The sequence below is a fragment of the Salvelinus namaycush genome, chromosome 12 (assembly GCF_016432855.1).
Source record: "Salvelinus namaycush isolate Seneca chromosome 12, SaNama_1.0, whole genome shotgun sequence".
NCBI classification, from domain to species: domain Eukaryota; kingdom Metazoa; phylum Chordata; class Actinopteri; order Salmoniformes; family Salmonidae; genus Salvelinus; species Salvelinus namaycush.
In genome coordinates, this window is record NC_052318.1 from 13,538,270 (window position 1) to 13,561,914 (window position 23,645).

Sequence of the window (23,645 nt, forward strand, 5' to 3'; positions counted from 1 at the left end):
GGCTGAGACGCACTGTAGGCCTGGTGCGTGGTGCCGGAACTGGAGGTACCGGGCTAAGGACACGCACCTTCAGGCTAGTGCGGGGAGCAGCAACAGGACGCACAGGACTCTGGAGGCGCACAGGAGGCTTGGTGCATGGTGTAGGCACTGGTGGTAATGGGCTGGAGACACGCACCATAGGGCTAGTGCGTGGAGGAGGAACAGGGCTCTGGAGACGCACAGGAGGCTTGGTGCGTGGTGCCGGTACTGGTGGTAATGGGCTGGAGACACGCACCACAGGGCTAGTGCGTGGAGGAGGAACAGGGCTCTGGAGACGCACAGGAAGCCTGGTGCGTGGTGGAAGCACTGGTGGTACTGGGCTGGGGCGGGGAGGTGGCGCCGGATATACCGGACCATGCAGGCGTACTGGCTCCCTTGAGCACTGAGCCTGCCCAACCTTACCTGGTTGTATGCTCCCCGTAGCCCGACCAGTGCGGGGAGGTGGAATAACCCGCACTGGGCTATGTAGGCGAACCGGGGACACCATGCGTAAGGCTGGTGCCATGTATGCCGGCCCGAGGAGACGCACTGGTGGCCAGATGCGTTGGGCCGGCTTCATGACATCCGGCTCAATACTCAATCTAGCCCTGCCAGTGCGGGGAGGTGGAATAACCCGCACCGGGCTATGCACACGTACAGGAGACACAGTGCGCTCTACCGCATAACACGGTGTCTGCCCGTACTCTCGCTCTCCACGGTAAGATCGGGAAGTTGGCGCAGGTCTCCTACCTGACTTCGCCACACCACCCTTTAGCCTCCCCCCCCCCCCCCCCCCCCAAGACATTTTTGGGCTTGACTAACAGGCCTCCTACCGCGTCGTCGTGCTGCCTCCATTCGCCGGTATCCCTCCTCACACTGTGCCAGAGAATCCCAGGCGGGCTCCGGCACTCTCCTTGGGTCGATCGCCCACCTGTCGATCTCCTCCCACGTAGTGTAACCCAGATCCTTCTCCTGCTTCCGTGCTGCCTCCTCATACCGCCGCCTCTCGGCTTTAGCTGCCTCCAGCTCTTCACGAGGGCGGCGATATTCTCCAGGTTGAGCCCATGGACCTTTACCGTCCAGTATTTCCTCCCATGTCCAGAAATCCTGCGATCGCTGCTGTTGCTTTTCACGCTGCTTGGTCCTTGTTAGGTGGGTAATTCTGTCACGATCGTCTTCTGGTGAAAGAGTGGACCAAGTCGCAGCGTGATATGAATACATCTTCCCTTTTATTTATAACGAAGATGAACACGAAACGAAACACTTTTACAAACTATACAAAACAACAAACGACCGTGAAGCTACAAATGAAAGTGCACACACAGCTACTAACGTTAGACATAGACAATTACCCACAACACCTAAAGCCTATGGCTGCCTTAAATATGGCTCCCAATCAGAGACAACAATAAACAGCTGTCTCTGATTGAGAACCAAACCAGGCAACCATAGACTTTCCTAAACCTCTATACTGAACACAACCCCATACACTATACACAACCCCCTAAACAATACACACACCCTAAACTAGACAAAACACACAAACATCCCATGTCACACCCTGACCTAACTAAACTAATAAAGAAAATCAATATAACAGAGGCCAGGGTGTGACAGGTATCGGTGTTGAAAAATCATAATCGGTCGACCTCTACCCTGTAAGTCTTCTGACGTCAAGTATAGCACACCCAAATAACTCTCTGCAGCTGCCACCACCACCTTAATTTTCTGCGACTTACGATCGGTCCACCCTTGCAGTACAGTTGACAACCATTGCTATAAATGCTAAAAATCCAATGTTACTGAAACATAAATCACTTGTTGGTTGATATCTCTGTACTGATACAGATCTACTATTCACACCACTCCTCTCAGGATCCATCCCCCTTGACCCATCTTCCTCTACTTTCTTCACTGCCTCAGCATATGACAACTTCTGCACTACACTAACCCTGGAAGCCTCAACCTGCCTCTCTCGCACGGGACATTTCTGATCCACAGTCCCATGGGCACCACTACAATTAACACATACTGCTTCTTTCTCCAATGCTACACATTCCTTTGTCTCATGCCCTTCTGCACACTTCTCACACCTAGGAACCTCCCTCCTGCACACTGCTGCCACATGCCCATAAGCTTGACAGCCACGACCTGTTCACCCCGCTATCATCCAGAAGGCGAAGTCAGTACAGGTGCATCAAAGCTGGGACCGAGAGACTGAAAAAAAGCTCCTATCTCAAGGCCATCAGACTGTTAAATAGCCATTGCTAGCCGGATACCACTTGGTTACTCAACCCTGCACCGTAGAGGCTGCTGCCCTATGTACAGTTGAAGTCGGAAGTTTACATACACCTTAGCCAAATACATTTAAACTCAGTTTTTCACAATTCCTGACATTTAATCCTAGTAAAAATTCTGTCTTAGGTCAGTTAGGATCACCACTTTTATAATGTTTACATAATGTTTACATACTGTTTACATACTGTTTTATTCATTTCATATGTATATAGTGTATTCTATTGTATTTTAGTCAATGCCACTGACATTGCTCGTCCTAATATTTATATATTTCTTAATTCCATTCTTTTACTTTTAGATCTGTTTGTATTGTTATGCATTGTTAGATACTACTGCACTGTTGAATCTAGGAACACAAGCATTTCGCTACATCCACAATAACATCTGCTAAATATGTGAATGTCACCAATAAAATTTGATTTGATTTAATAGACATTAAAAAAAAATCCACCTCTTCCACACTCACTTTTAGGAAATTAAAATTACACTGCTTGTCTTTCTTAATTTGGTCAGTCATGCATGGAGTGTAGGTTCAGAATGTTGTTGTTGGCATGTCATGCCTAAGTTTGCTAATCTTGACAATAAAAAAATAATTAAAGTAGTTTTGTGATGAATGAGCCACCTGATTCAATGAACGATGGAGCAGAGTTTGCCTTTTTGCACAAATTTTCAGTATATGAATGTTATCTACGACAATGTCATAGAACGATAGGAAGCAGCCTTGTAATGTCCTGTACTCGTGCTCTAGAATAGCACAGGGTTTTTGCCCCAGGAATCAAGATGTTTCTCACCATAGAGCTGCCGATGATGACAGCTGGTTTAGAAGACCCCACGAGAGACCGATGGGAGGCCCGATGGTCCCCACCTATCTTTCAACAATTACACTTCACCCCATGCACCAGGAATATTCAGCTACCAAACCTGGGTTTACATTTTTCAAATAGCCTATAGTTCCGAAGCTTTCCATTTCTTCCAGTAAGAGTTTGCACAGATATAACATATACCTAGAGATTAGCCTTAAAAGAAGTGAATGAGATGTGCCAGGGAAAATAAATGATTGCCGTAAAGCTTTCTAGTCAGAGAGAATGCCTCTCCACAATTGTTCCTTTGAATCAATAGTTACAATTATAAGTTAAGAGCAACATCCGTGAGAGAATGCCAACTCGACCCAGTTAATTGCTTTATCAGTTGTTTAAAATTTGTTAGCCGGCAATCAATTTCAATCAAATCTGATTTTCCCGTCGTCTCCACGGTCCCCGTGGGAGGACACTGCATTTACAAAATGAATATTGCCATGATTAGGAAGCCATTGGAAAAAATCGATGTCTAGTACAATGCATAGTGAGAGGTGAGAGAGGATCAAGACAACAATAAAGTGCTAAGCAGTGCTAAAGCTGGATGTAAATGTGCCTGCGCTTAGAATAAATTCTGGCGTGGGGGATTCTGGCGTCTTCTTGGTAAGCAACGCTGGTGCTAAAAGGTGAATTAGTCTCCCAAGGTCTGGTGGAAAGCAGACTGAATCAGGTTTTCCTCTACGATTTTGCCTGTGCGTATTTCCATTCCGTTTCTCTTTTATCCTGAAAAACTCACCAGTTTTTAACGATTACAAGCATACCAATAACATGATACAGTTATCACTATGCTTGAAAATATTGAGAGTGGTGCTCAGTAATGTGCTATATTGGATTTGCCCCAGGACAGAAAGTGAATTGTTTTGCCACATGTTTTGCATTATTACTTTAGTGCCTTGTTGCAAACAGGACGCATGTTTTGGAATATGTGTATTCTGTACAGGCTTCTTTCTTTTCACCCTGTCAATTAAGTTAGTATTGTGGAGTAACTACAATGTTGTTGATCCCTTCTCAGTTTTCTCCCAGCACACCCATTAAACTAACTGTTTTAAAGTCACCATTAGTCTCATGGTGAAATCCCTGAGCGGTTTCCTTCCTCTCCGGCAACAGAAGGACGGACGCCTGTAACTTTGTAGTGACTGGGTGTATTGATATACCACCCAAAATGTTCTGTGTCTGCTTATTCAATGTCTGCTTTTGATCTTTTTTACCCATCCTACCAACAGGTGCCCTTCTTTGAGAGGCATAGTAAAACAACTCGTCTTTGTGGTTGAAATTCACTGCTGTGTGGGGTGCAGAGATGAGGTAGTCATTCAAAAATCATGTTAAACACTATTCCACTATTCCAACATTATTCCACGCAACTTATTATGTGACTTGTTAAGCACCTTTTTACTCCTGAACTTATTTAGGCTTGCCACAACAAAGGGGTTGAATACTTATTGACCAAAGACATTTTTTTATTAATTTGTACACATTTCGAGAAACATAATTCCACTTTTACATTATGGGATATTGTGCATGGACCAGTGACCAAAAATCTAAATTTAATCTATTTTAAATTCAGGCTCTAACACAACAACAAAAAGGAAAAAGTCAAAGGGTGTGAATAATTTCTGAAGGCACTTTGAAGTTGGTAAAACAGTATGTAAACATTAAAGTGACCAGTGTTCAATGACTATGTACATAGTAGAAGGCTAGGTAACAGTGACTAAGGTTCAGGGCAGGGTACTGGGAAGAGGCTGGATATTGGTGACTATTTAACAGTCTGATGGCCTGGAGATAGAAGCTGTTTTTCAGTTTCTCGGTCCCTGCTTTGATGCACCTGTACTGTCTCCGTCTTGTAGATGGTAGTGGGGTGAACAGGCCGTGGCTTGGGTGGCTGAGGTCCTTGATCATTTTCTTGGCCTTCCTGTGACACCAGGTGCTGTAGATGTCCTGTTGATGTCCTAGTGATGTGCTAAAAAAGGGGAGGTCAAAATTTGGATGAACATTTTCTTGTTTGCTTATGGCCCTATACAGCTCGTTGAGTGGGATCTTAGTGCCAGCATCGGTTTGTGGTGGTAAATAGACAGCTACGAAAAATATAGATGAAAACTCTCTTGGTAAATAGTGTTGTAAAATGAAATAAAATTTGATTGGTCACATGTGCCAAATACAACAGGTGTAGACTTTACAGTGACAAGCTTACTTACAGAGCCTTCAGAAAATATTCACACTCTGTAAAGGTTGTCGTAGTCGTTCTCCTCCTCAGACGAGGAGGAGCATGGATCGGACCAAGATGCGGATTGGTAAGTATTCATGATTTAATGGCAAACCAACAAACACTACAAATTAACAAAAACAACAAACGTGACTAACCTGCAACAGTCCTGTGTGGCCCAAACGCTGACACAGGAACAAACACCCACAAAACACCAGTGAAACCCTGGCTGCCTTAGTATGACTCTCAATCAGAGACAAACGAAACACACCTGTCTCTGATTGAGAATCATACCAGGCCGAACACAAAAACCCAACATAGAAATAGAAAACATAGACTGCCCACCCAAAACTCACGCCCTGACCAATAAACACATACAAAACAAGAGAAAACAGGTCAGGAACGTGACACACTCCTCAACTTTTTCTACATTTTGTTGTGTTACAGCCTGAATATCAAATGGATTAAATTGAGATTTTGGGTCACTGGCCTACACGCAATACACCATAATGTTAAAGTGGAATTATCTTTTTAGACATTTTTTACAAATGAATAAAAAATGAAAACCTGAAGTTTCTTGAGTCAATAAGTATTCAACCCCTTTGTTATGGCAAGCCTAAATAAGTTTAGGAGTAAAAATGTGCTTAACAAGTAACATAATAAGTTGCATGGACTCACTCTGTATGCAATAATAGTGTTTAACATGATTTTTGAATGTCTACCTCATCTCTGTACCTCACACATACAATTATATGTAAGTCGAGCAGTGAATTTCAAACACAGGGAGGTTTTCCAATGCCTCGCAAAGAAGGGTACCAATTGGTAGATCGATAAAACATTTAAAAAGCACACACTGAATATTCATTTGAGCATTGTGAAGTTATTGATTAGACTTTGAGTGGTCAATACACCCAGTCACTAAAGTTACAAGTGTCCTTCCTAACTCAGTTGCCGGAGAGGAAACCGCTCAGGGATTTCACCATGAGGCCAATGGTGACTTTAATACAGTTACAGAGTTTAATGGCTGTGATAGGAGAAAACTGAGGATGGATCAATAACATTGTAGTTACTCCACAATACTAACCTAAATGACAAAGTGAAAAAATGGAAGCCTGTACAGAATAAAAATATTCCAAAACATGCATTCTGTTTGCAATATGGCACTAAAGTAAAACAGCAAAAAATGTGACTAAGAAATGTACTTTATGTCCTTAATACAAAGCATTATGTTTGGGGCAAATCCAACACAACACATCACTGAGTACCACTCTTTATATTTTCAAGCATGGTGGTGGCCGCATTATATTAAGGGTATGCCTGTCATTGGCAAGGCCTGGGGAGTTTTTTGGGGATAAAAAAAACATCATAGAGCTAAGCACAGGCAAAATCCTATAGGAAAACGTGGTTCAGTTTGCTTTCCAACAGACACTGGGAGAGAAATGCACCTGTCAGCAGGAAAATAACCTAAAACACAAGGACAAAGTTGCTTACCAAGATGCCATTGAATGTTCATGAGTGGCCTAATTAAAGTTTTGACTTAAATCGGCTTGTAAAACTAAGTAAATGAGATATTCTTGCATTCCATTTTCAAGATTTTTTTTTTTACATTTTTAAAATACATTTTGATTTAAGGCTGTAACACAACAAAATGTGGAATAAGTCAAGGGGTATGAATACTTTCTGAAGGCACTGTATGAGCCAATTCCCAACAATGCAGAGTTCAAAAGTAAGACAAATATTTGCTTAATAAAAAAAGAAATAGTAACACAAAAGAAAGTCTACAACTTATCATGGGGTATTCTAACTTAGGCGAGCAGAACCTCTTGACTTCTTTTAGAGATCGTGCACCAGCTGTTGTTAACAAAGAGACACACACCTTCTCCCTTTAGCTTACCCGACGCTGCCGTTCTGTCCTGTAGATGCATAGAAAAAACATCTAGATGTATTTTATCCATGTCCATGTTCAGCCACAGCTCCGTGAAACATAGGATATTAGGTCCCGTGTGGCTCAGTTGGTAGAGCATGGCGCTTGCAACGCTAGGGTTTTGGATTCGATACAAAACAGACCAGTACGAAAAAGTATGAGAAATGTATGCAGTTACTACTACTGTAAGTCGCTCTGGATACGAGTGTCTGTTGAATTACAGTTCTTCAGGTCCCATTGATAGGACAGTCTCGAACGGAGCTCATCCAGTTTGTTCTCCAGAGATTGTACGACCGCCAATAGAACAGACAGTAGCTGCGGTTTATGTACTCGCCAAAGCAGCTTCGTCAGGGTGCCCACACATCGCCTCTTTTACCCCACCTTTTCCTTTTCCGGGGTGAGCAGTATGTCCTGCAACTCCGACTTGTTGAAGTAGAAATCTTCATCCAAATTGAGGTTAGTGATCTTTGTTCTGATGTCCATAAGCTCTTTTCAGTCACAGGAAACGATGGCAGAAACATTAAGTACAAAAAAAATAAAGAAAAAAATAAGCCAAATTGGTCAGGAGCTTGTAAAACCGCTGCTATGCAATGCAGCACCATTCTCCCCAGGAGAATGGCCTACCACTGTTGTCATCAGCAAACTTGATGATTGAGTTGTGTTCAAAAAGAATGTTCAAGCAAGCATTAAAACATTTATTTATACTTTAATGAGCTCAGTGGTAAGATGCATAACGACCTTTGAAAAAAAGACATAGCTGCGTGTGACGAGTGAGATACTGGTGTGCACCAATCAGAAGTACATGAAGAACATGAGTATGTCGGTGGTATTAACCACCAGCTCCTCAAATAACTTTTTCACATTAACATGTTACATATTCTTTACATTAAGATGAACCCTTATAATAATTGCATGTTGTCATAACAACTCCGAAGTCCTTGACAACACAGAGAATCACATGGTGGACATTAAAAGCATTGACTATTCTTAGTTCCTTGTATAACGTACATGTCACCAAGCTATGGAAGAAAGTAATGTTTTCATCTAGCAGGAAATGTAAAATGCTCCCAAGTGCCGCGTTCGCCCAGAAAATTGATCACGCTTCATGATTGAAGATGACAATATAATGTATTATAGGCCTAGATTTTTTGCTAACCCATGTCGAATGAAGACTTTAAACCTATTAGGCTTAATGTCGTAATACAAAACTACTGGGACCCTCTTTGGCATGGATCTACTCATACTACTTTTGTGGACAGATTTATAAAGCAGCCAAGCATGGTCCATTATCTAAAATATATACCAAAGTCGGCACAAAAAGGCAGAATTATATCACAGTTAAATATGCCTTCAAAAAAGGTCCCGCCATTAATGTTATCTCACTTAGCTGGGTGAAGTGGGCCTGAAATACTGTAGTTTGAGAATTCACTCATCTTTAATGCTTTTTTCAGCTAGATGGCTAAATCAAAGGAAAATAGGAAACGGCAGGCTATTTATTCTTGGAGACTGTTATATGGCCCTAAAATGTAGGCAAAACTCTTTAGTAACATATGAACTCTGCCCAAAATACCTTCATGACTTTTGACTGGGCCTCTGACAAAAGTCGGGATGACACAATGTGTCTTTATCGTAGCTTGACCCCCTGCTGGACTGGATTTCCAACATGGTGACAGGATGGCAAAGATGACTTGACACGGTCCGCTAAATATAGCGAGAAAGACAGACACTAAGTGCCCTATTGAGAGAGAACAAAGAAAGACTGGCTGATCTTTTATTCAGGTAATGTCACTGTTTGTCTGTTACGCTCACTCTCTACCCCCCCTCCCTCCAGACCCACTTGGCCAGTCTCTTTTTTCCCCACAGTCCGTGGAAACTATGGGCGGTGGTATTACTAGGATCTGCACTGGCTAAATAGCTCCGGAGGTTTAGGATAAGCAGCCCAAACTCTTAATGCCTTCTTTGTTAATGAGTTGAGTGTATTAGTGATTTATGTTAGCTAATGCCAGGCTTCCCCCGCCCAGAGGTATTGCTGTATCACAGGCTAAGAAGCTAGCTACCTCCCTTCATCCTCAGCTGCACCTGATTCCACTGGTACTGCCTTCATTCAAAATGGAGGGCCTGTTTTAGGACTGATGAGAGTAATGGTCTGATCCATTATCCAATGTATTGGGCATGCATTCTAAGAGAAAGCCTAGTATGGATATTGGAACGTAGCCCGAGTCCTGTGATGTGCCTGTAAATAATCATGGGTACCCTTGCCCAGTGACAGGCATAGATAGGTGCTGCCATTTTTGCCGATAACATCTCCATGGCACTGCAATGCAGCAACATACAACGTATTCACACTCCTTGACTTTTTCCACATATTGCTGTGTTACAGCCTGCATTTAAAATTGATTAAATGTCGTTTTTTTGTCACTGGCCTACACACAATACCCCATAATGTCAAAGTGGATTTAAATTTTTCATTTTATTTGATATTTATTCAATAAGTATTGAACCCCTTTGTTATGGCAAGCCTAAATAAGTTCAGGAGTAAAACTGTGCTTAAGAAGTCACATAATAAGTTGCATGGACTAACTCTGTGTGCAGAAATAGTGTTTAACTAGATTTTTGAATAATTACAGTATCTCTGTACCCCACACATACAGATAATTGTAAGGTCCCTCAGTCGAGCAGTGAATTCAACCACAAAGCCCAGGGAGCTTATCCAATGCCTCGCAAAGAAGGGCACCTATTGGTAGATGGCTATAAATTTAAAAAATGCAGACATTGAATATCCCTTTGAGCATGGTGAAGTTATTAATTATACTTGGATGGTGTATCAATAAACCCAGCCACTACAAAGATACAGGCGTCCTTCCTAGCTCTGTTGCCGGAGAGGAAGGAAACCGCTCAGGGACTTCACCATGAGGCCAATGGTGACTTTAAAACAGTTAGAGTGTATTGGCTGTGATAGGAGAAAACTGAGGATGGATCAACAACATTGTAGTTACTCTACAACACTAACCTAATTGATAGAGTGAAAAGAAGGAAGCCTGTACAGAATAAAAATATTTCCCCCAATTTTTTTGCAACAAGGCACGAAAGTAATGCTGCAGAAAATGAGGCAAAACAATATATATTTTTGTTCTGAATACAAAGTGTTATGTTTGAGGCAAATCCAATACAACATATTACTGAGTACCACTCTCCATATTTTCAAGCATAGTGGTGGCTGCATCGTGTAATGGGTATGCTTGACTGAGGTTTTCAGAATAAAAAAATGAATGGAATGGAGCTAAGCAAGGTTACATTTTAATTTTAATTTTTTATAAATAAGCACAGGCAAAATCCTAGAGAAAAACCTGGTTCAGTCTGCTTTCCACCAGAGACTGGGAGATTAATTCACCTTTCAGCAGGACAATAACCTAAAACACAAGGCCAAATCTACACTGGAGTTGCTTACCAAGAAGAATTTTCCTGAGTGGCCGCGTTACAGTTTTGACTTAAATCTACTTGAAGATCTATGGCAAGACCTGAAAATGGTTGTCTACCAATGATCAACAACCAATTTGACAGAGTTTGAAGAATTTTGAAAAGAATAATGGGCAAATGTTACACAATCCAGGTGTGGAAAGCTCTTACCCAGAAAGACTCACAGCTGTAACCGCTGCCAAAGGTGCTTCTATAAAGTATTGATTCAGGGTTGTGAATACTTATATAAATTAGATATTTCTGTATTTCATTAGCAAACATTTCTAAAAACATGTATTCACTTTGTCATTATGGGGTATTGTGTGTAGACGGGTGAGCATTTTTTTTATTTAATCCATTTTGAATTCAGGCTGTAACACAAGAAAATGTGGAATAAGTCAAGGGGTATGAATAGTTTCTGAAGGCACTGTATAAAGGTTAAACTGTACATATCACTTTGCCATTTTTCTATTGGTTTTCCCTACACATAAAATGGATATATCACTTAAATTGATACTCAAGCTGTAAAAAGCATGCATTTCAAAACTACAGTTTAATGTAGTTGTCCTCCAAACATATCAGCTTTCTGCCAAGCAGGGAGAAATGTTTAAATCATCATTGGTGTAAGTATTTTTTAAATTTTATTTAACCTTTATTTAACTAGGCAGGTCAGTTAAGAACACATTCTTATTTACAATGACGGCCTACCCTGGCCAAACCCTCCCCTAATCTGGACGACGCTGGGCCAATTGTGCGCCGCCCTATGGGACACCTGATCATGGCCAGTTGTGATACAGCCCAGGATCTGTACTGATGCCTCTAGCACTGAGATGCAGTGCCTTAAACCGCTGCGCCACTCGGGAGCCCTCTATGGCTTTGCATTTAAGCACTTTATTTGACAAAGTATATCCAAGGATTTTTTGCACAACTACCCAAATCTGTATCCATATCTTTACTACAAATAGACTTATAACTTCTTTTTTATTATCAGCAAGCAACATGAGGACACTATTGCAGCCAATGAGATGTTTTGAGGAAGTCTCAATTAGTCTTTCACAGAACAAACCATCCTGAAGTTAACAATGTGCTGGGCACAACAGCCTCACTCTGTAGTGTTTGGGTGGATGTGTGTTGTGTGTTTAGGCCTTAGGCTGTTGACTTACCCGGCTTGCACTCCTTTATTTTTGTTCACGTCGATGGTGGTGATGGAATGCTTCGCCCCAGACTGTACCTCCCAGTCCACAGTCCACTGGGCATTCTTTGACTTGGTTTGCAGAAGATTCACCCCTTTCTTTGCCTTGACCCTGCAATCGAGAGATAAAAGGAATGAATCAACTTTATGAACAGCCCATGATTTATCTGTGAGGTCAGAGGTTGTCGGTTTGTTTGTATACTGTAGTTCCATCATGTGCACAGCTCTGTATTACATCGGGGCAAATGCAATTTTGAAAGATCAATCAATGACAGTTAATGTAGTTGGACAATGTGGTGATAAACTGACTCTAAAGACAAAGGCTATTGCACTGGAATTTTGAAATCCTGGATAAATGTCTGAATAATGCTTGAATAACGAATGAGAGTATTTCTCAACCAGCCAACTGTATATTAAGCATCAGGCAAAAAATAAAAAAACACTCCATATTCTTTGGTTCCATAATATTTTGAGAGCTTTAATATTGTGCTGTACTAGTGTTTTTAAGACTATGATCCATTTCAGTGACTCCGATTAATTTCCCCACACAAATGAGAGGGTATGAGGTATTACCCTGGTGTGGCCCATGTGAATTTAGCTCGCCATTGCGTTCGCACAAAACCGATTAATGAGTGAGCATAGAGAATCAGAAAGGTACAGCTGTGACTAGTAATACGCACCAATTCTGTAAGACTCTAGCCATCTTTGCAGCCCTGATAAGAGGCAAATGGAGGAGCTTGTGTGAACTACTTCGACTAAGACACTACTATTATTTATTCATTCCACACAGATGCCTTCTGCCATGGCAACTTCTATTTAGCGCTTCGCTGGAATGGCTGACTGCTAAACAGGAGCGGTTAGCTCTAAATGCTCCTAATCCTTCAAGGCCATATAGCTAATTCATACACTGGGGTCTAAAATGTCACTGGACATTTTCAGTGCAAACATTTATGCTCTGAAAGAGCGTTTAAAAAATGACTTCTCTTTAACCCTCGATGTGGTTTAATTCATTGTTGCTTGTAACCTGTGGAGAATAATTTTGTTTTGCACAAATAGCTAATGTGGATTGGTGCATAGCCTTTCATCCATCTAGTCTTCAGGAAATTACTCAGATTGTCAAAGACTGTGGTTAACACCTTGAAACACAGTGTTCCAGTGATGGCTCTACGCAACGGAAGGCAACTGTATTGAGTGACAGAAGCTCCTTGCCTCTGGATCATGAACAGCAATCTCAACAATGATCTTGAGCACTCCGATATTTATCTTGTTTATCACTCTAAGTACAGCTTTTGAGGTTCGGCAGCCAGCACAGAGCCATGCAGATGAAGAGCTGGAAGGAAGGAGAAGGAAGAAAACCTGGCTGGCAGGGAGATGTTCTTTAGTGGGGCAGGCTGGGGAAATTAGAATGATCGAGCCAAGGAGTTAGAGGGGATCGCAAATCAAAACCTTGCAACTGCCAATGTTCACATCTGATACAGAATTTACTCATATCCTGCCCAAGGAAATTATTGTTGTATTGCGGTGGCAGATACAGATGGGAACCAAAACGTGTGTTTTGCAACAGTCTGACAGTTACTAATTAACATAACATGATGATGTGTAGTTAAGGCCTGTCAAAACAGCAAACTCCCACCCATTGCGCAATTGGGGAGGTTGAAAGTCAGCAGTATGCCTGACAGGTTATTCTGCGACCTAGACCTCGGAATTCTGACCTTATTTCTTCAGGCTCTGGTAACCATATTCAAAGGCTGGCCAAACACTTTAAAAGGGTGACAGCAAATTCATTGATGGGGTGAATCTTTCTGCCGGATTAACCCCCAACCGGTTTTCAAACGCTTCCTTCCTTTGCCTTTAAACCGCTCCCTCTGCACTCACCTGATAAAGCAGCGGCGGCACCACTTTGAGGATCGGGCCATGACCAATAGAGGAGGCTGCAGCGCCCTGTTTTTCAACAAGGCTTTGGTTTACTCTTTATCTCCAGTTATACGCAGCTGCCCGCCGTGTAAAAAAAACACCTTTATTGATGATGTGGCACATTCCTATTTTTCAAATGTTAAATCTCTGAAGGTGCAAGTCAAGATAGGAATCGGTTTGTAGTTATCGCAATAATCTTTCCCTGGGAAGTAAATCTGTGTGGAATAATTATGTACACCTGGAGTGTGCCCTTTCCAAACAGTATTACCACAAACAGAGTTGGATTGGTTTGGTTCAGATGAAAGAAGACGGCTCTAAAGTTCTAGTCCAGCTCAACGTGTCACCTTCAGTACCAAGCTATGATGAACAGACCAACTCCTGGTAAACAAGACAGAACACAGTGGGACTTTAGTGGGACTCCAGTGGGACTCCAGTGGGACTCTAGCTGGTCAATGTTGTTAAGGAGTCAACACCAAGACCCGGTTGTTGTGGTTTCAACTTATTTGAATCAATGAATAATAGTCCGTATTAATCCTAGTAGTGTAACATGGCTATTATGTTTATTCTTCACATGTACACCAGTCAAATAACAGAAAAGAGCTTGGCTTGAACTGGAAACTAAAATATGAATAGAAACAGTTGTTGGTGCTTTAAGTCTAGCGTCCATCCAACCATATTAGCCTCTTCCCTCACTCTGCTTCCTTTTCCAGGCTCTCCCAGACACAACTCCCCAAGCTCTGCTTAACTGTTAAGGCAATGCCTGTGTGAAATGACCAAGCATTCACAACAAACCCTTTGCTTAGAGAATGCCAACCACTCACAGATTGCAATTCAGTTTTTTGGAAGTCGCTAGCGGTAGTATGTTGCGGTGGGGAGTGCCAAAAAACAAACATTTGACCATGGTGGCGGTGACAACAGCTCACAGATGAAGCGCAGTGCCACTGTTGGGCGGCCTAAACTCTAATGGATATCAAGCCTTGGCGTTCGTAACCTCGGCAGACTTCGGTGCACAAATGCAGGAAAAAAGTAAATAAAAAGGAACTAAAATGTCAGCACTAGAATGTCTCAAAGGCACTCCCTTTTGAATTACTGCAAAAACAGGGCATCTCCGACAGCTAAATTTGGCCAGCGAAGCCTTTTTCCACTGAAGCTCCATTAGTTTGAGGGGGCACTTTACAGACAACTTCTCCACTTGGAGTTCTGCAGTCACAACAAATTCCCATTCCATGACACTATATTATTTATCTATCAATGTATGCTTGTCCTTGGCCCTGTGCTTGACGCAGTGCCCGTTTTATGTGACATGTGATTCAATCATGCACTTGGCTGTGTGTGATATAACAGCTCGGCATGTATGATATGTTTATACAAGCTTGAGAAACATTATTGTTTGTTTCCAGCACTTTGCATCCTTGAAGTAGCAGCTTGATGTAATGTGAGGCTAAAAAAAACAATTTATTCCGATGCCACTCCATAAGCCTTCAATTGCACTGACAAAGCTATTATTTCAAAAATGTCACGACAACAATGGATTATGCTTACAAGGTGTGCTGCAAGCGACTGCTGTAGAAAATAGCACACATGAGTATTACATACGGCACCAGTCAACAGGGGTTCATTGAGGGTCCACAAGTAATTCCTAAGTAGTTATTTATTGAATTGCAGTATTGTAATCTCAGATATTGTGTATGCCAGACCTTGAGATTCACTGTTCGGCAAAAAAAGAGAGAAATAGCTTCGTTTTGCATCACCTTGCTGGAGAAGCACATGCCAGCTGCTCATTATTGTGGAAATATGAGAGGGATGTCGTTACGAGGACATGTCAACCTCGTCAGCCTCCATCTCTAGCCATGTGGACATTCTGCCATAATTGGCAGCGGGGAAGCAATCAGGACAGATGTTCGCTTTGCAACGAGACGCCCGGCACCACAAAAAGATCTGATGCACTCGTCACACTGCTGATGCTCGTCTGACGGTAAACCGAGTGGCCAGCCCAGGCCCAGATGAAGGGCCAGCCACCACGGGTCGGGAATGATGAGCATCTTCAGTAATCTCTCGCTAAAACAAAAGACGATATGGGACGTGAACAGCGAGGGATGACCCGACAGTCGGGATTTACACTAATCTGACAAATCATCTAAGGAGAAAAGAGAAGGCACAGAGGCACAGAGAATAACTGTATTATACTTCTTTCGAGTGGGGCATTTAATTGTTTTATTTATTTAACCTTTATTTAACTAGGCAAGTCAGTTATGAACAAATTCTTATTTACAATGACGGCCTATCCCGTCCAAACCCGGACGACGCTGGGCCAATTGTGCGCCACCCTTTGGGATTCCCAATCACGGCTGGTTGTGATGCAGCCTGGAATCCATTTAGGAGCACTTTTGGAAAATGCAGAGCAGAAACTTAGAACTGTTGATCAGATTGGGCTACATTTTCTCGTGCTTAATTTGTATTCTCCTAAGCAGCGAGTCGAAAAATAGAAAAATGCAGTTTTGACAAGCGCAGAAAAGGGTAACCAGGGCACTACAGTGCGACCATTTTACTTGCATAATCACCTAATTATTTTGCTGTGCCACCTGGAATTTTTATTTAGGAGCACCAGTGAGCCTATAAAAATTAAACATTATACCTTGAATATCTCAATTTTTTTTTGTTGTGATCCTACATTGTCTTTGATTGTTCTCCTAAACACGTGGTCCTTGTAATAAAGGTCAGCGTAGAGCCCCTGGTGACAGCAGCGTTTGTGTTCCTAATCCATTTATCTCAGAATGGAAAACAACTCTGAAGTTATCCTGATTATTTGAGGAGATAAAAGGGTCAAGGTTAAATAGCTTCACACAGACCAAACAGACCCAAAGAAACATTTGAAAACTGACTACTTAAAACAAAACACAATTGCAGGATTCAAAACAGAGGCTGCAGGCCTGGGAGGGAGGAGGGTTCCTGTCTTATCTTTAAGTGGTGTTGTGGGCTAACGTGTGGAGTGGAGACTCCCTTTTCTGTGCCCTGATGCCACTGATGTAGATGCAGCTATTTGCACACACAAACACGCGCCCAAACACGCACCCACACACACACACACACACACAGGTGCACACACACGTGATCACGCACACACACACACACACACAAACCACAGGCACACACTGATGCACAAACACACTGCAGAGCGATGGCGGTGGCTGGGAATCCGTCCTCCTGGAACACAATTATTCTAAATAGTTTTTCCATCAGCCGGAGCCATGAGTAGAAGACCCTCGGGTGAGCCATAACCTTTCTGTGGAGGCAATCGGGAAAAAAGACGCTCTCCAATTTATTTGATAAGGCGAGTAGAACTCAGCGATGCCAACAGACATGGAGAACAAGAACATCAGGGCCTTTCTGAAACCAAGTTGCTGACATTTTCAGAGTTCACATCACGATGCATACATAATTATATTTTATTTTGTGTTAAAAATTTCCCATTCCAAAGGAGAACTAAGAAAAGTTGAGAATTCCTATGGTTTGCGGTGCGGTATACCAGCAGATACATCTACCAATAGTCAAACAAAGGCTACTAGGCATTGGATGATAAGAGACACTGACAAACAATGTATCCCACAAAGCAACGGCGAAAAAAAGTGAGTGAGTGAGTGAGTGAGTGAGTGAGTGAGTGAGTGAGTGAGTGAGTGAGTGAGTGAGTGAGTGAGTGAGTGAGAGAGAGAGAGAGAGAGAGAGAGAGAGAGAGAGAGAGAGAGAGAGAGAGAGAGAGAGAGAGTAAAGAAAGCTAGGCGTTTGTGCATAAATAAATGCTGCCAGGACAAAAGCAAGTTGTCACATTGTGATTGGACACTGGATGACTGTGAGGAATACTGATACACTTGAAGAGGTAAAATTATTTCGGGGGGGGATTATATTATTGTTATGCGGTTCAGATAGCTTATCCATCCGTCCTGATGCGCAGTCTCGTCTCTCGGCCCCTCTCGCCGACAGAACAGAAATACTGACGCCATATATTAATTTGATGGAGAGATAAATGTCATGTCCAGCACTTCTAAAGATCAACGAAATATCAGATTCTATCCAATGCTCATTGAATGTCATAAAATACAGGAGACCTGGGATGGACTGACGGAGTAAGGAAACGAGGAAAAAAGGCGTAATATCTCGATTTGGGTCAGTTGTTTTGGGAAGGCCCCACACATTCTTAAAGCGTAGAAAAATGAAAGGAGAAAAACAACTCCCACCAATTGATTGAACGATTACACAAGACAATAACAGTGGGGATCGGCGAGCACGCTTCTCAACCCGAACCCAGAGCTTCTTAAGAGTGATGCCCCATGCTGTCGTTGCTGCTGTGAGTGGACAAGTTCTGTTCTCCAATGGAACCCTCTTTTCATCCATTCCTCTTACGCACCAACTCTCATTATGTTCACACTGTTCTCTGTCAACCATACCTCCCCTCCCTATTTCCCTGCATGACTCCCTACCTCCTTCACCCTACCTCTTTTCCCCTCTCCCTCTGGCTCCCCCCTCGTTCTGCACCTATCCTCTTAAATAAATCACTTCCAACACGCAGCTGTTCAATTAAACTTTCACTATATAATCAGGGGCTCTGTAGGAATAGGTAATTCAACTCACTAACCTGCTACATCGGGTGCCCTGATACACCATCATTTAGTGTTAATGGCCTGAATTGACCAGCGCCTATAAAGATAATGGCATTTTCATAACCCGCCAGCAGAATGGAAAGCCATCTTCCTTATAGACAGTAAATGGAGAAGACAGCTACTGATGCACTCTCACTGGCGCTAACCTCCTTTATCGCCCTGCAACCCAGCCTTTCAGAATCCTAGTTCTACTCTATGGTTGTTGACGAAGTGCAATACCACGAAGTGGCCACCAGGCGGGGCCACGATAGGCATACTAGGTGGGGGCCTGGTGGTCTTCATATGATAAGATATGCAACCATTTTGAGCTGGATTCAAAAGGACAATCACCAGTTTGTCAGACACCCTATCTGGACTGTGTCACCTGGAGAGGCATGCCACCACTACTCCCCACGACCTCCACCTCCCCACCAGGTGGAAACTTGCCTTTGTTTAATAAACTCCGACCTGTCCTCACGGCAACCTTGACTTCATTTATTTTCCCAGGCTGCTGTTAAATCACTCTGCTTCAGCTCCCTCCATCCGCTCCCCTCTTTACCCTTACTCCCTCACTTTTTCCCATTCATTCGCTTTCCCTTTTCTGTCTCCTCACCCCCACCACTCTAATGACCTTGCTTGCCAAATGATCCAAATGACTGTGCCTTGAGTTAAACGCCGATTAGGATGGAGCCCTATGCGGAGTTGGAGGAGGAGAGCTAAAGCGTAGGGGAATACAGCTGCCTGCATATTGGTTTGTTAGTCCCCCTGGCTAGTGATTACACGCACACAATGAATTTGGACAGTCGTTGGCCACGACAGCCATTTTTGCAATCAAAATCAACACAATCCGACTGCCTCAAATGAGGTCTCCTAACTACAATCAAGACGAGCTAGGTCCTGGGTTTCAAAGCCAATATTGGATCTAGACTACCCACCTCCCGTTCAATGCATCATACCAACTTAATTTTTGAAAACGATGGGTGTATGGTTTTAAAAGTGGGAGCGACTAAGCCAAATGAAGCGGAATGCAGAGGCAGCATGGTTTATCGTAGTTGTAACTGACCATGATAATGATAACTGGCCATCAAACTGTAAAACATCAAGAGAGCGCAAAACTGCGCTTTGTGCTGTGCTATATGACTCTTTTGATTATGTATGTTTGTGCACGGGCCACGCCTTTGACGGGGGAGTCTAGACCGCTGAGCTGGAAGAGTGCCATAACTTGTCGCCGTGACAATTTGCAATCCATGTTGCATCAAGGGCTCAGACCAGATTATGAGGCATCGTGGCTGATGCCACGACATTTACTTTTCACACGCTCAGGGCCGTGCAGTTTTTACAGCAAGTTTGCTCAAATGGAACAAAGCATTCCTTTGTGCGTCCGGACTTTTATAAAAAACAGCGTAATGCTCTCTCAATCTCACTCTCCTCTTTCTCTTCCCTCCTACATGAGACAGGGCAGAACAACTAAGGACAAAACCTAACCCAGAGTCTGCTCTGACAGCGCCAGTGAGGCCTAGAACGTTTAGCATTTTCCCACACTTCAGAACTCACCTGGCCTATTATTGATGGGGAATTATTTGTCAGGTATATACACTACATGTCCAAAAGTATGTGGACACCTGCTTGTCGAACGCCTCATTTTGGTCGAATAGACCTGGCTCGCATGCGGTGTTCCAATTCATCCCTAAGGTGTATTATGGGGTTGAGGTCAGGGCTTTCTGCAAGCCAGAGAAGTTCTTCCACACCGATTTCGACAAATCATTTCTTTATGGACCTCGCTTTGTGCACGGGGGCATTGTCATGCTGAAACAGGAAAGGGCCTTCCCCAAACAGTTGCCACCAAATTTGAAGCACAGAATCGTCTAGAATGTCATTGTTTGCTGTAGTGTTAAGATTTCCCTTCAATGGAACTAAGGAGCCTAGCCCAAACCATGAAAAACAGCTGTTTCCACTTCACAATGACAGCAATAGCAGTTGACCGGGGCAGCTCTAGCAGGGCAGAAATTTGACTTACTTGTTGGAAAGGTGGCATCCTATGATGGTGGCACGTTGAAAGTCACTGAGCTCTTCAGTACGGGTCATTTCTATTGCCAATGTTTGTCTATGAAGATTGCATGTCTGTGTGCTCGATTTTATACACCTATCAGCAACAGGTGTGGCTGAAATAGCTTAATTCACTAATTTGAAAGGGTGTCCACGTACTTTTGGCCATGTAGTGTTTATGGAGGTAATGGGACACAATGCCCCAGGCATTGACATTATCTTTCTTAGGCAACTGAAGCCAACAATTTTTTTATTTTACCTTTTTAACCTGGCAAGTCAGTTAAGAACAAATTCTTATTTACAATGACGGCCTACACTGGCCAAACCCTAACCCAGTCAACGCTGGGCCAATTGTGCGCTGCCCTTTGGGACTCCCAATCACGGCCAGTTGTGATACAGCCTGGATTCGAACCAGAGTGTCTGTAGTGACGCCTCAAGCACTGAGATGCAGCACCTTAGACCGCTGCGCCACTCGGGAAATTCATCCGTCTCACCATAATTCACAGCATACTTAATTAATATTTTACAGGTTTACGGGTCCTCAGCTGAGCTGTGTACTGAATCTTATGTCATAGGATTACTTTGAATTTCAAGTGTTAGAATTTAAAAGCATTGAGATTCATGTTTGTGTAATGACTTTGGATGCCAAACTGGATCCCTCTAAATACGAGATTAAACTTTATTCACCTAAAAGGGTGAAAAAACAAAAGCTGTTTTGCATGGTCGAGCTTCACTTACTTCCAAAGATCACATAAAAATGCCTCTAATATACACTCACCGGACAGTTTATTAGTACATCTAGTACCGGGTTGAACCCCCTTTTGCCTCTAGAACAACCTGAAATCATCAGGGCAAGGATTCTACGAGGTGGACTCCATGGAATCACGCTGTTTACGCCAAATCCTGACGCAACAGGAACCAGGATTCGTTGGACCAGACGATGTTTCCCATTCCTCAATTGTCCGGTGTTGGTGATCGAGTACCCATTGGAGCCGCTTCTTCTTGTTTTTAGCTGATAGGAATGGAACACGGTGTGGTCGTCCGCTGCAATAGGCCATCCGTGACAAGGGTCGACAAGTTGTGCGTTCCAAGATGTCATTCTGCACACTACTGTTGTACTGTGCCATTATTTGTCTGTGGGCCGCCTGTTAGCACGATTCTTGCCATTCTCCTTCGATCTCTCTCATCAACCAGCTGTTTTCGCCCACAGGAATGTCGAACCATTCTCAGTAAACCCTAGACACTGTCGGGTGTGAAAAGCCCAGGTGGGCGGCTGTTGAGGAGATACTGGATCCAGTGCGCCTGGCACCGACGTGTATACCAACACGCCTGGCATCATATCACTTGGTGAGTGTATACCAATACAGTATGGTGGCTGATAAAATGTATTTAATTCAAAATTATACAGCTTGTTTATACAACATTATATGATTAATGTCAATACTTCAACTAATATGGCCATGTGACATACTTCTATCTCAGTATATTGGCTTTAAAGGCCAGTACAGTAGGACAGTAGCAGCAGCTAGCCTCAGTATTAGCCACCAGTGAAAAGACTGCGTGGCACTCCATTGGAAATCCACCACATTTATACTCCTCCCTTCCATTCCTCCACATACCACCCCCAACTCCCAGAACGCCTGGCCTCCTTGTCCTACTCCTCAACACCACATAATACCACACCCTGAGGGACTCCTCAGCACAATAACAACATGCCAAGCTTGAGATCTGGGTACTTCTGCTGGAGCATGGCTGTCTTTTCCGATCGGCTGGCTGCCGTACACATGGCTCCCCTACCCCCACAACACAGTCCAACCAGGGGCTTAGTGGGCACGCTCAGTGTGGAGCAACAGAGGAAACAGCAGCTAAGTCCACCCCGCACGTTGTTTTCTGTGTTGGCTCAATGTTCTGGTCTGAGAACAAGGAGGAACAGGTGCTGAGATTAGGGATCAATTTAGCATCAATTGTTATGCATAGAGAATTAGGCAGAGAGAGAAACCCAACAGCACTAGGGTGGTTAGCTGTTGTGTTGGCAGTTTTTATTAAGAAGGTATGGTGAAGAGATTAAATCTGTCTATCTTTTGACATTCTAGTTGAAGTGTAAGCATACCATCTCTGTTCAGAGAAGTCCATTCTGCTCTTCTCTGGACAGACAATGCCAAAAAAAAAAAACATCTTCAGAGTGAGAAACTAGATTTTTTCTCACCCCACACAGCCAAATGTTTATTCTAGGAGAGAAGGCAGAGGTGAAGCGTGAGGGAGAACGTCCAATCAGCTATTTAAGGGGTGTTTTTGCCCTGGGTCTCCTGTTTGTCTATTGGGGTTTAATAACTTCAATAAAACGGTAAGGGGACATGGCTCCCTCACAGAGATGAGAGGCTACGGCACTAACTAGCCATTAGAGAGGATGGGAGGGCATAGGAAATAGCCATAACAAATCTGCCCCAGTTAGCTGGCAGGCATCAATAATAAGGGATTCCGGTTTCTCAAATGTATTCTAATTTAAATCAGCTTCACGTAATGACCTCGGGCCAAGGGAGGCCTAGAGAACATCCACTGAGGGTTAAGAAACATGTTTCACACTTGATGGTCAGAGCTGTCATGCGGGACTTACATTTTTTTTGGTTTAGTTTTATTTACATTAGCTTTAACAAATAAAATAAAAAATCTCACTTTCATGTGTTAGACAGTTGTTTTGCATCATCTCTTGTTTTGTAGCTTCCTTTAAAATTATTTTTATTCCATGTTTAATAGGCTATAAATAAATATATATATATTGTATAACTGTGTATATATATATATATACAGTTGAAGTCGGGAAGTTTACATACACCTGAGCCAAATACAATTAAACTCAGTTTTCACAATTCCTGACATTTAATCCTAGTAAAAATTCCCTGTCTTAGGTCAGTTAGGATCACCACTGTATTTTAAGAATGTGAAATGTCAGAATAATAGTAGAGAGAGTTATTTATTTAAGCTTTTATTTCTTTCATCACATTCCCAGTGGGTCAGAAGATTACATACACTCAATTAGTATTTGGTAAAATTGCCTTTAAAGTGTTTAACTTTAGTCAAACGTTTCGGGTAGCCTTCCACAAGCTTCCTA

At 42.8% G+C, this 23,645-nt stretch overlaps 1 protein-coding gene across 1 annotated transcript in view; it reads right to left on the reverse strand.

The window, feature by feature from the left end:
- The window catches only part of tmem132e (transmembrane protein 132E), an 80,524-nt gene that overhangs the window by 38,864 nt on the left and 18,015 nt on the right, over window positions 1–23,645 (reverse strand). Inside the window, exon 3 of the mRNA XM_039005210.1 lies at window positions 11,914–12,054. Within this exon, the coding sequence (XP_038861138.1) occupies window positions 11,914–12,054 (141 nt within the window). The remainder of the gene's footprint in view (window positions 1–11,913; window positions 12,055–23,645) is intronic.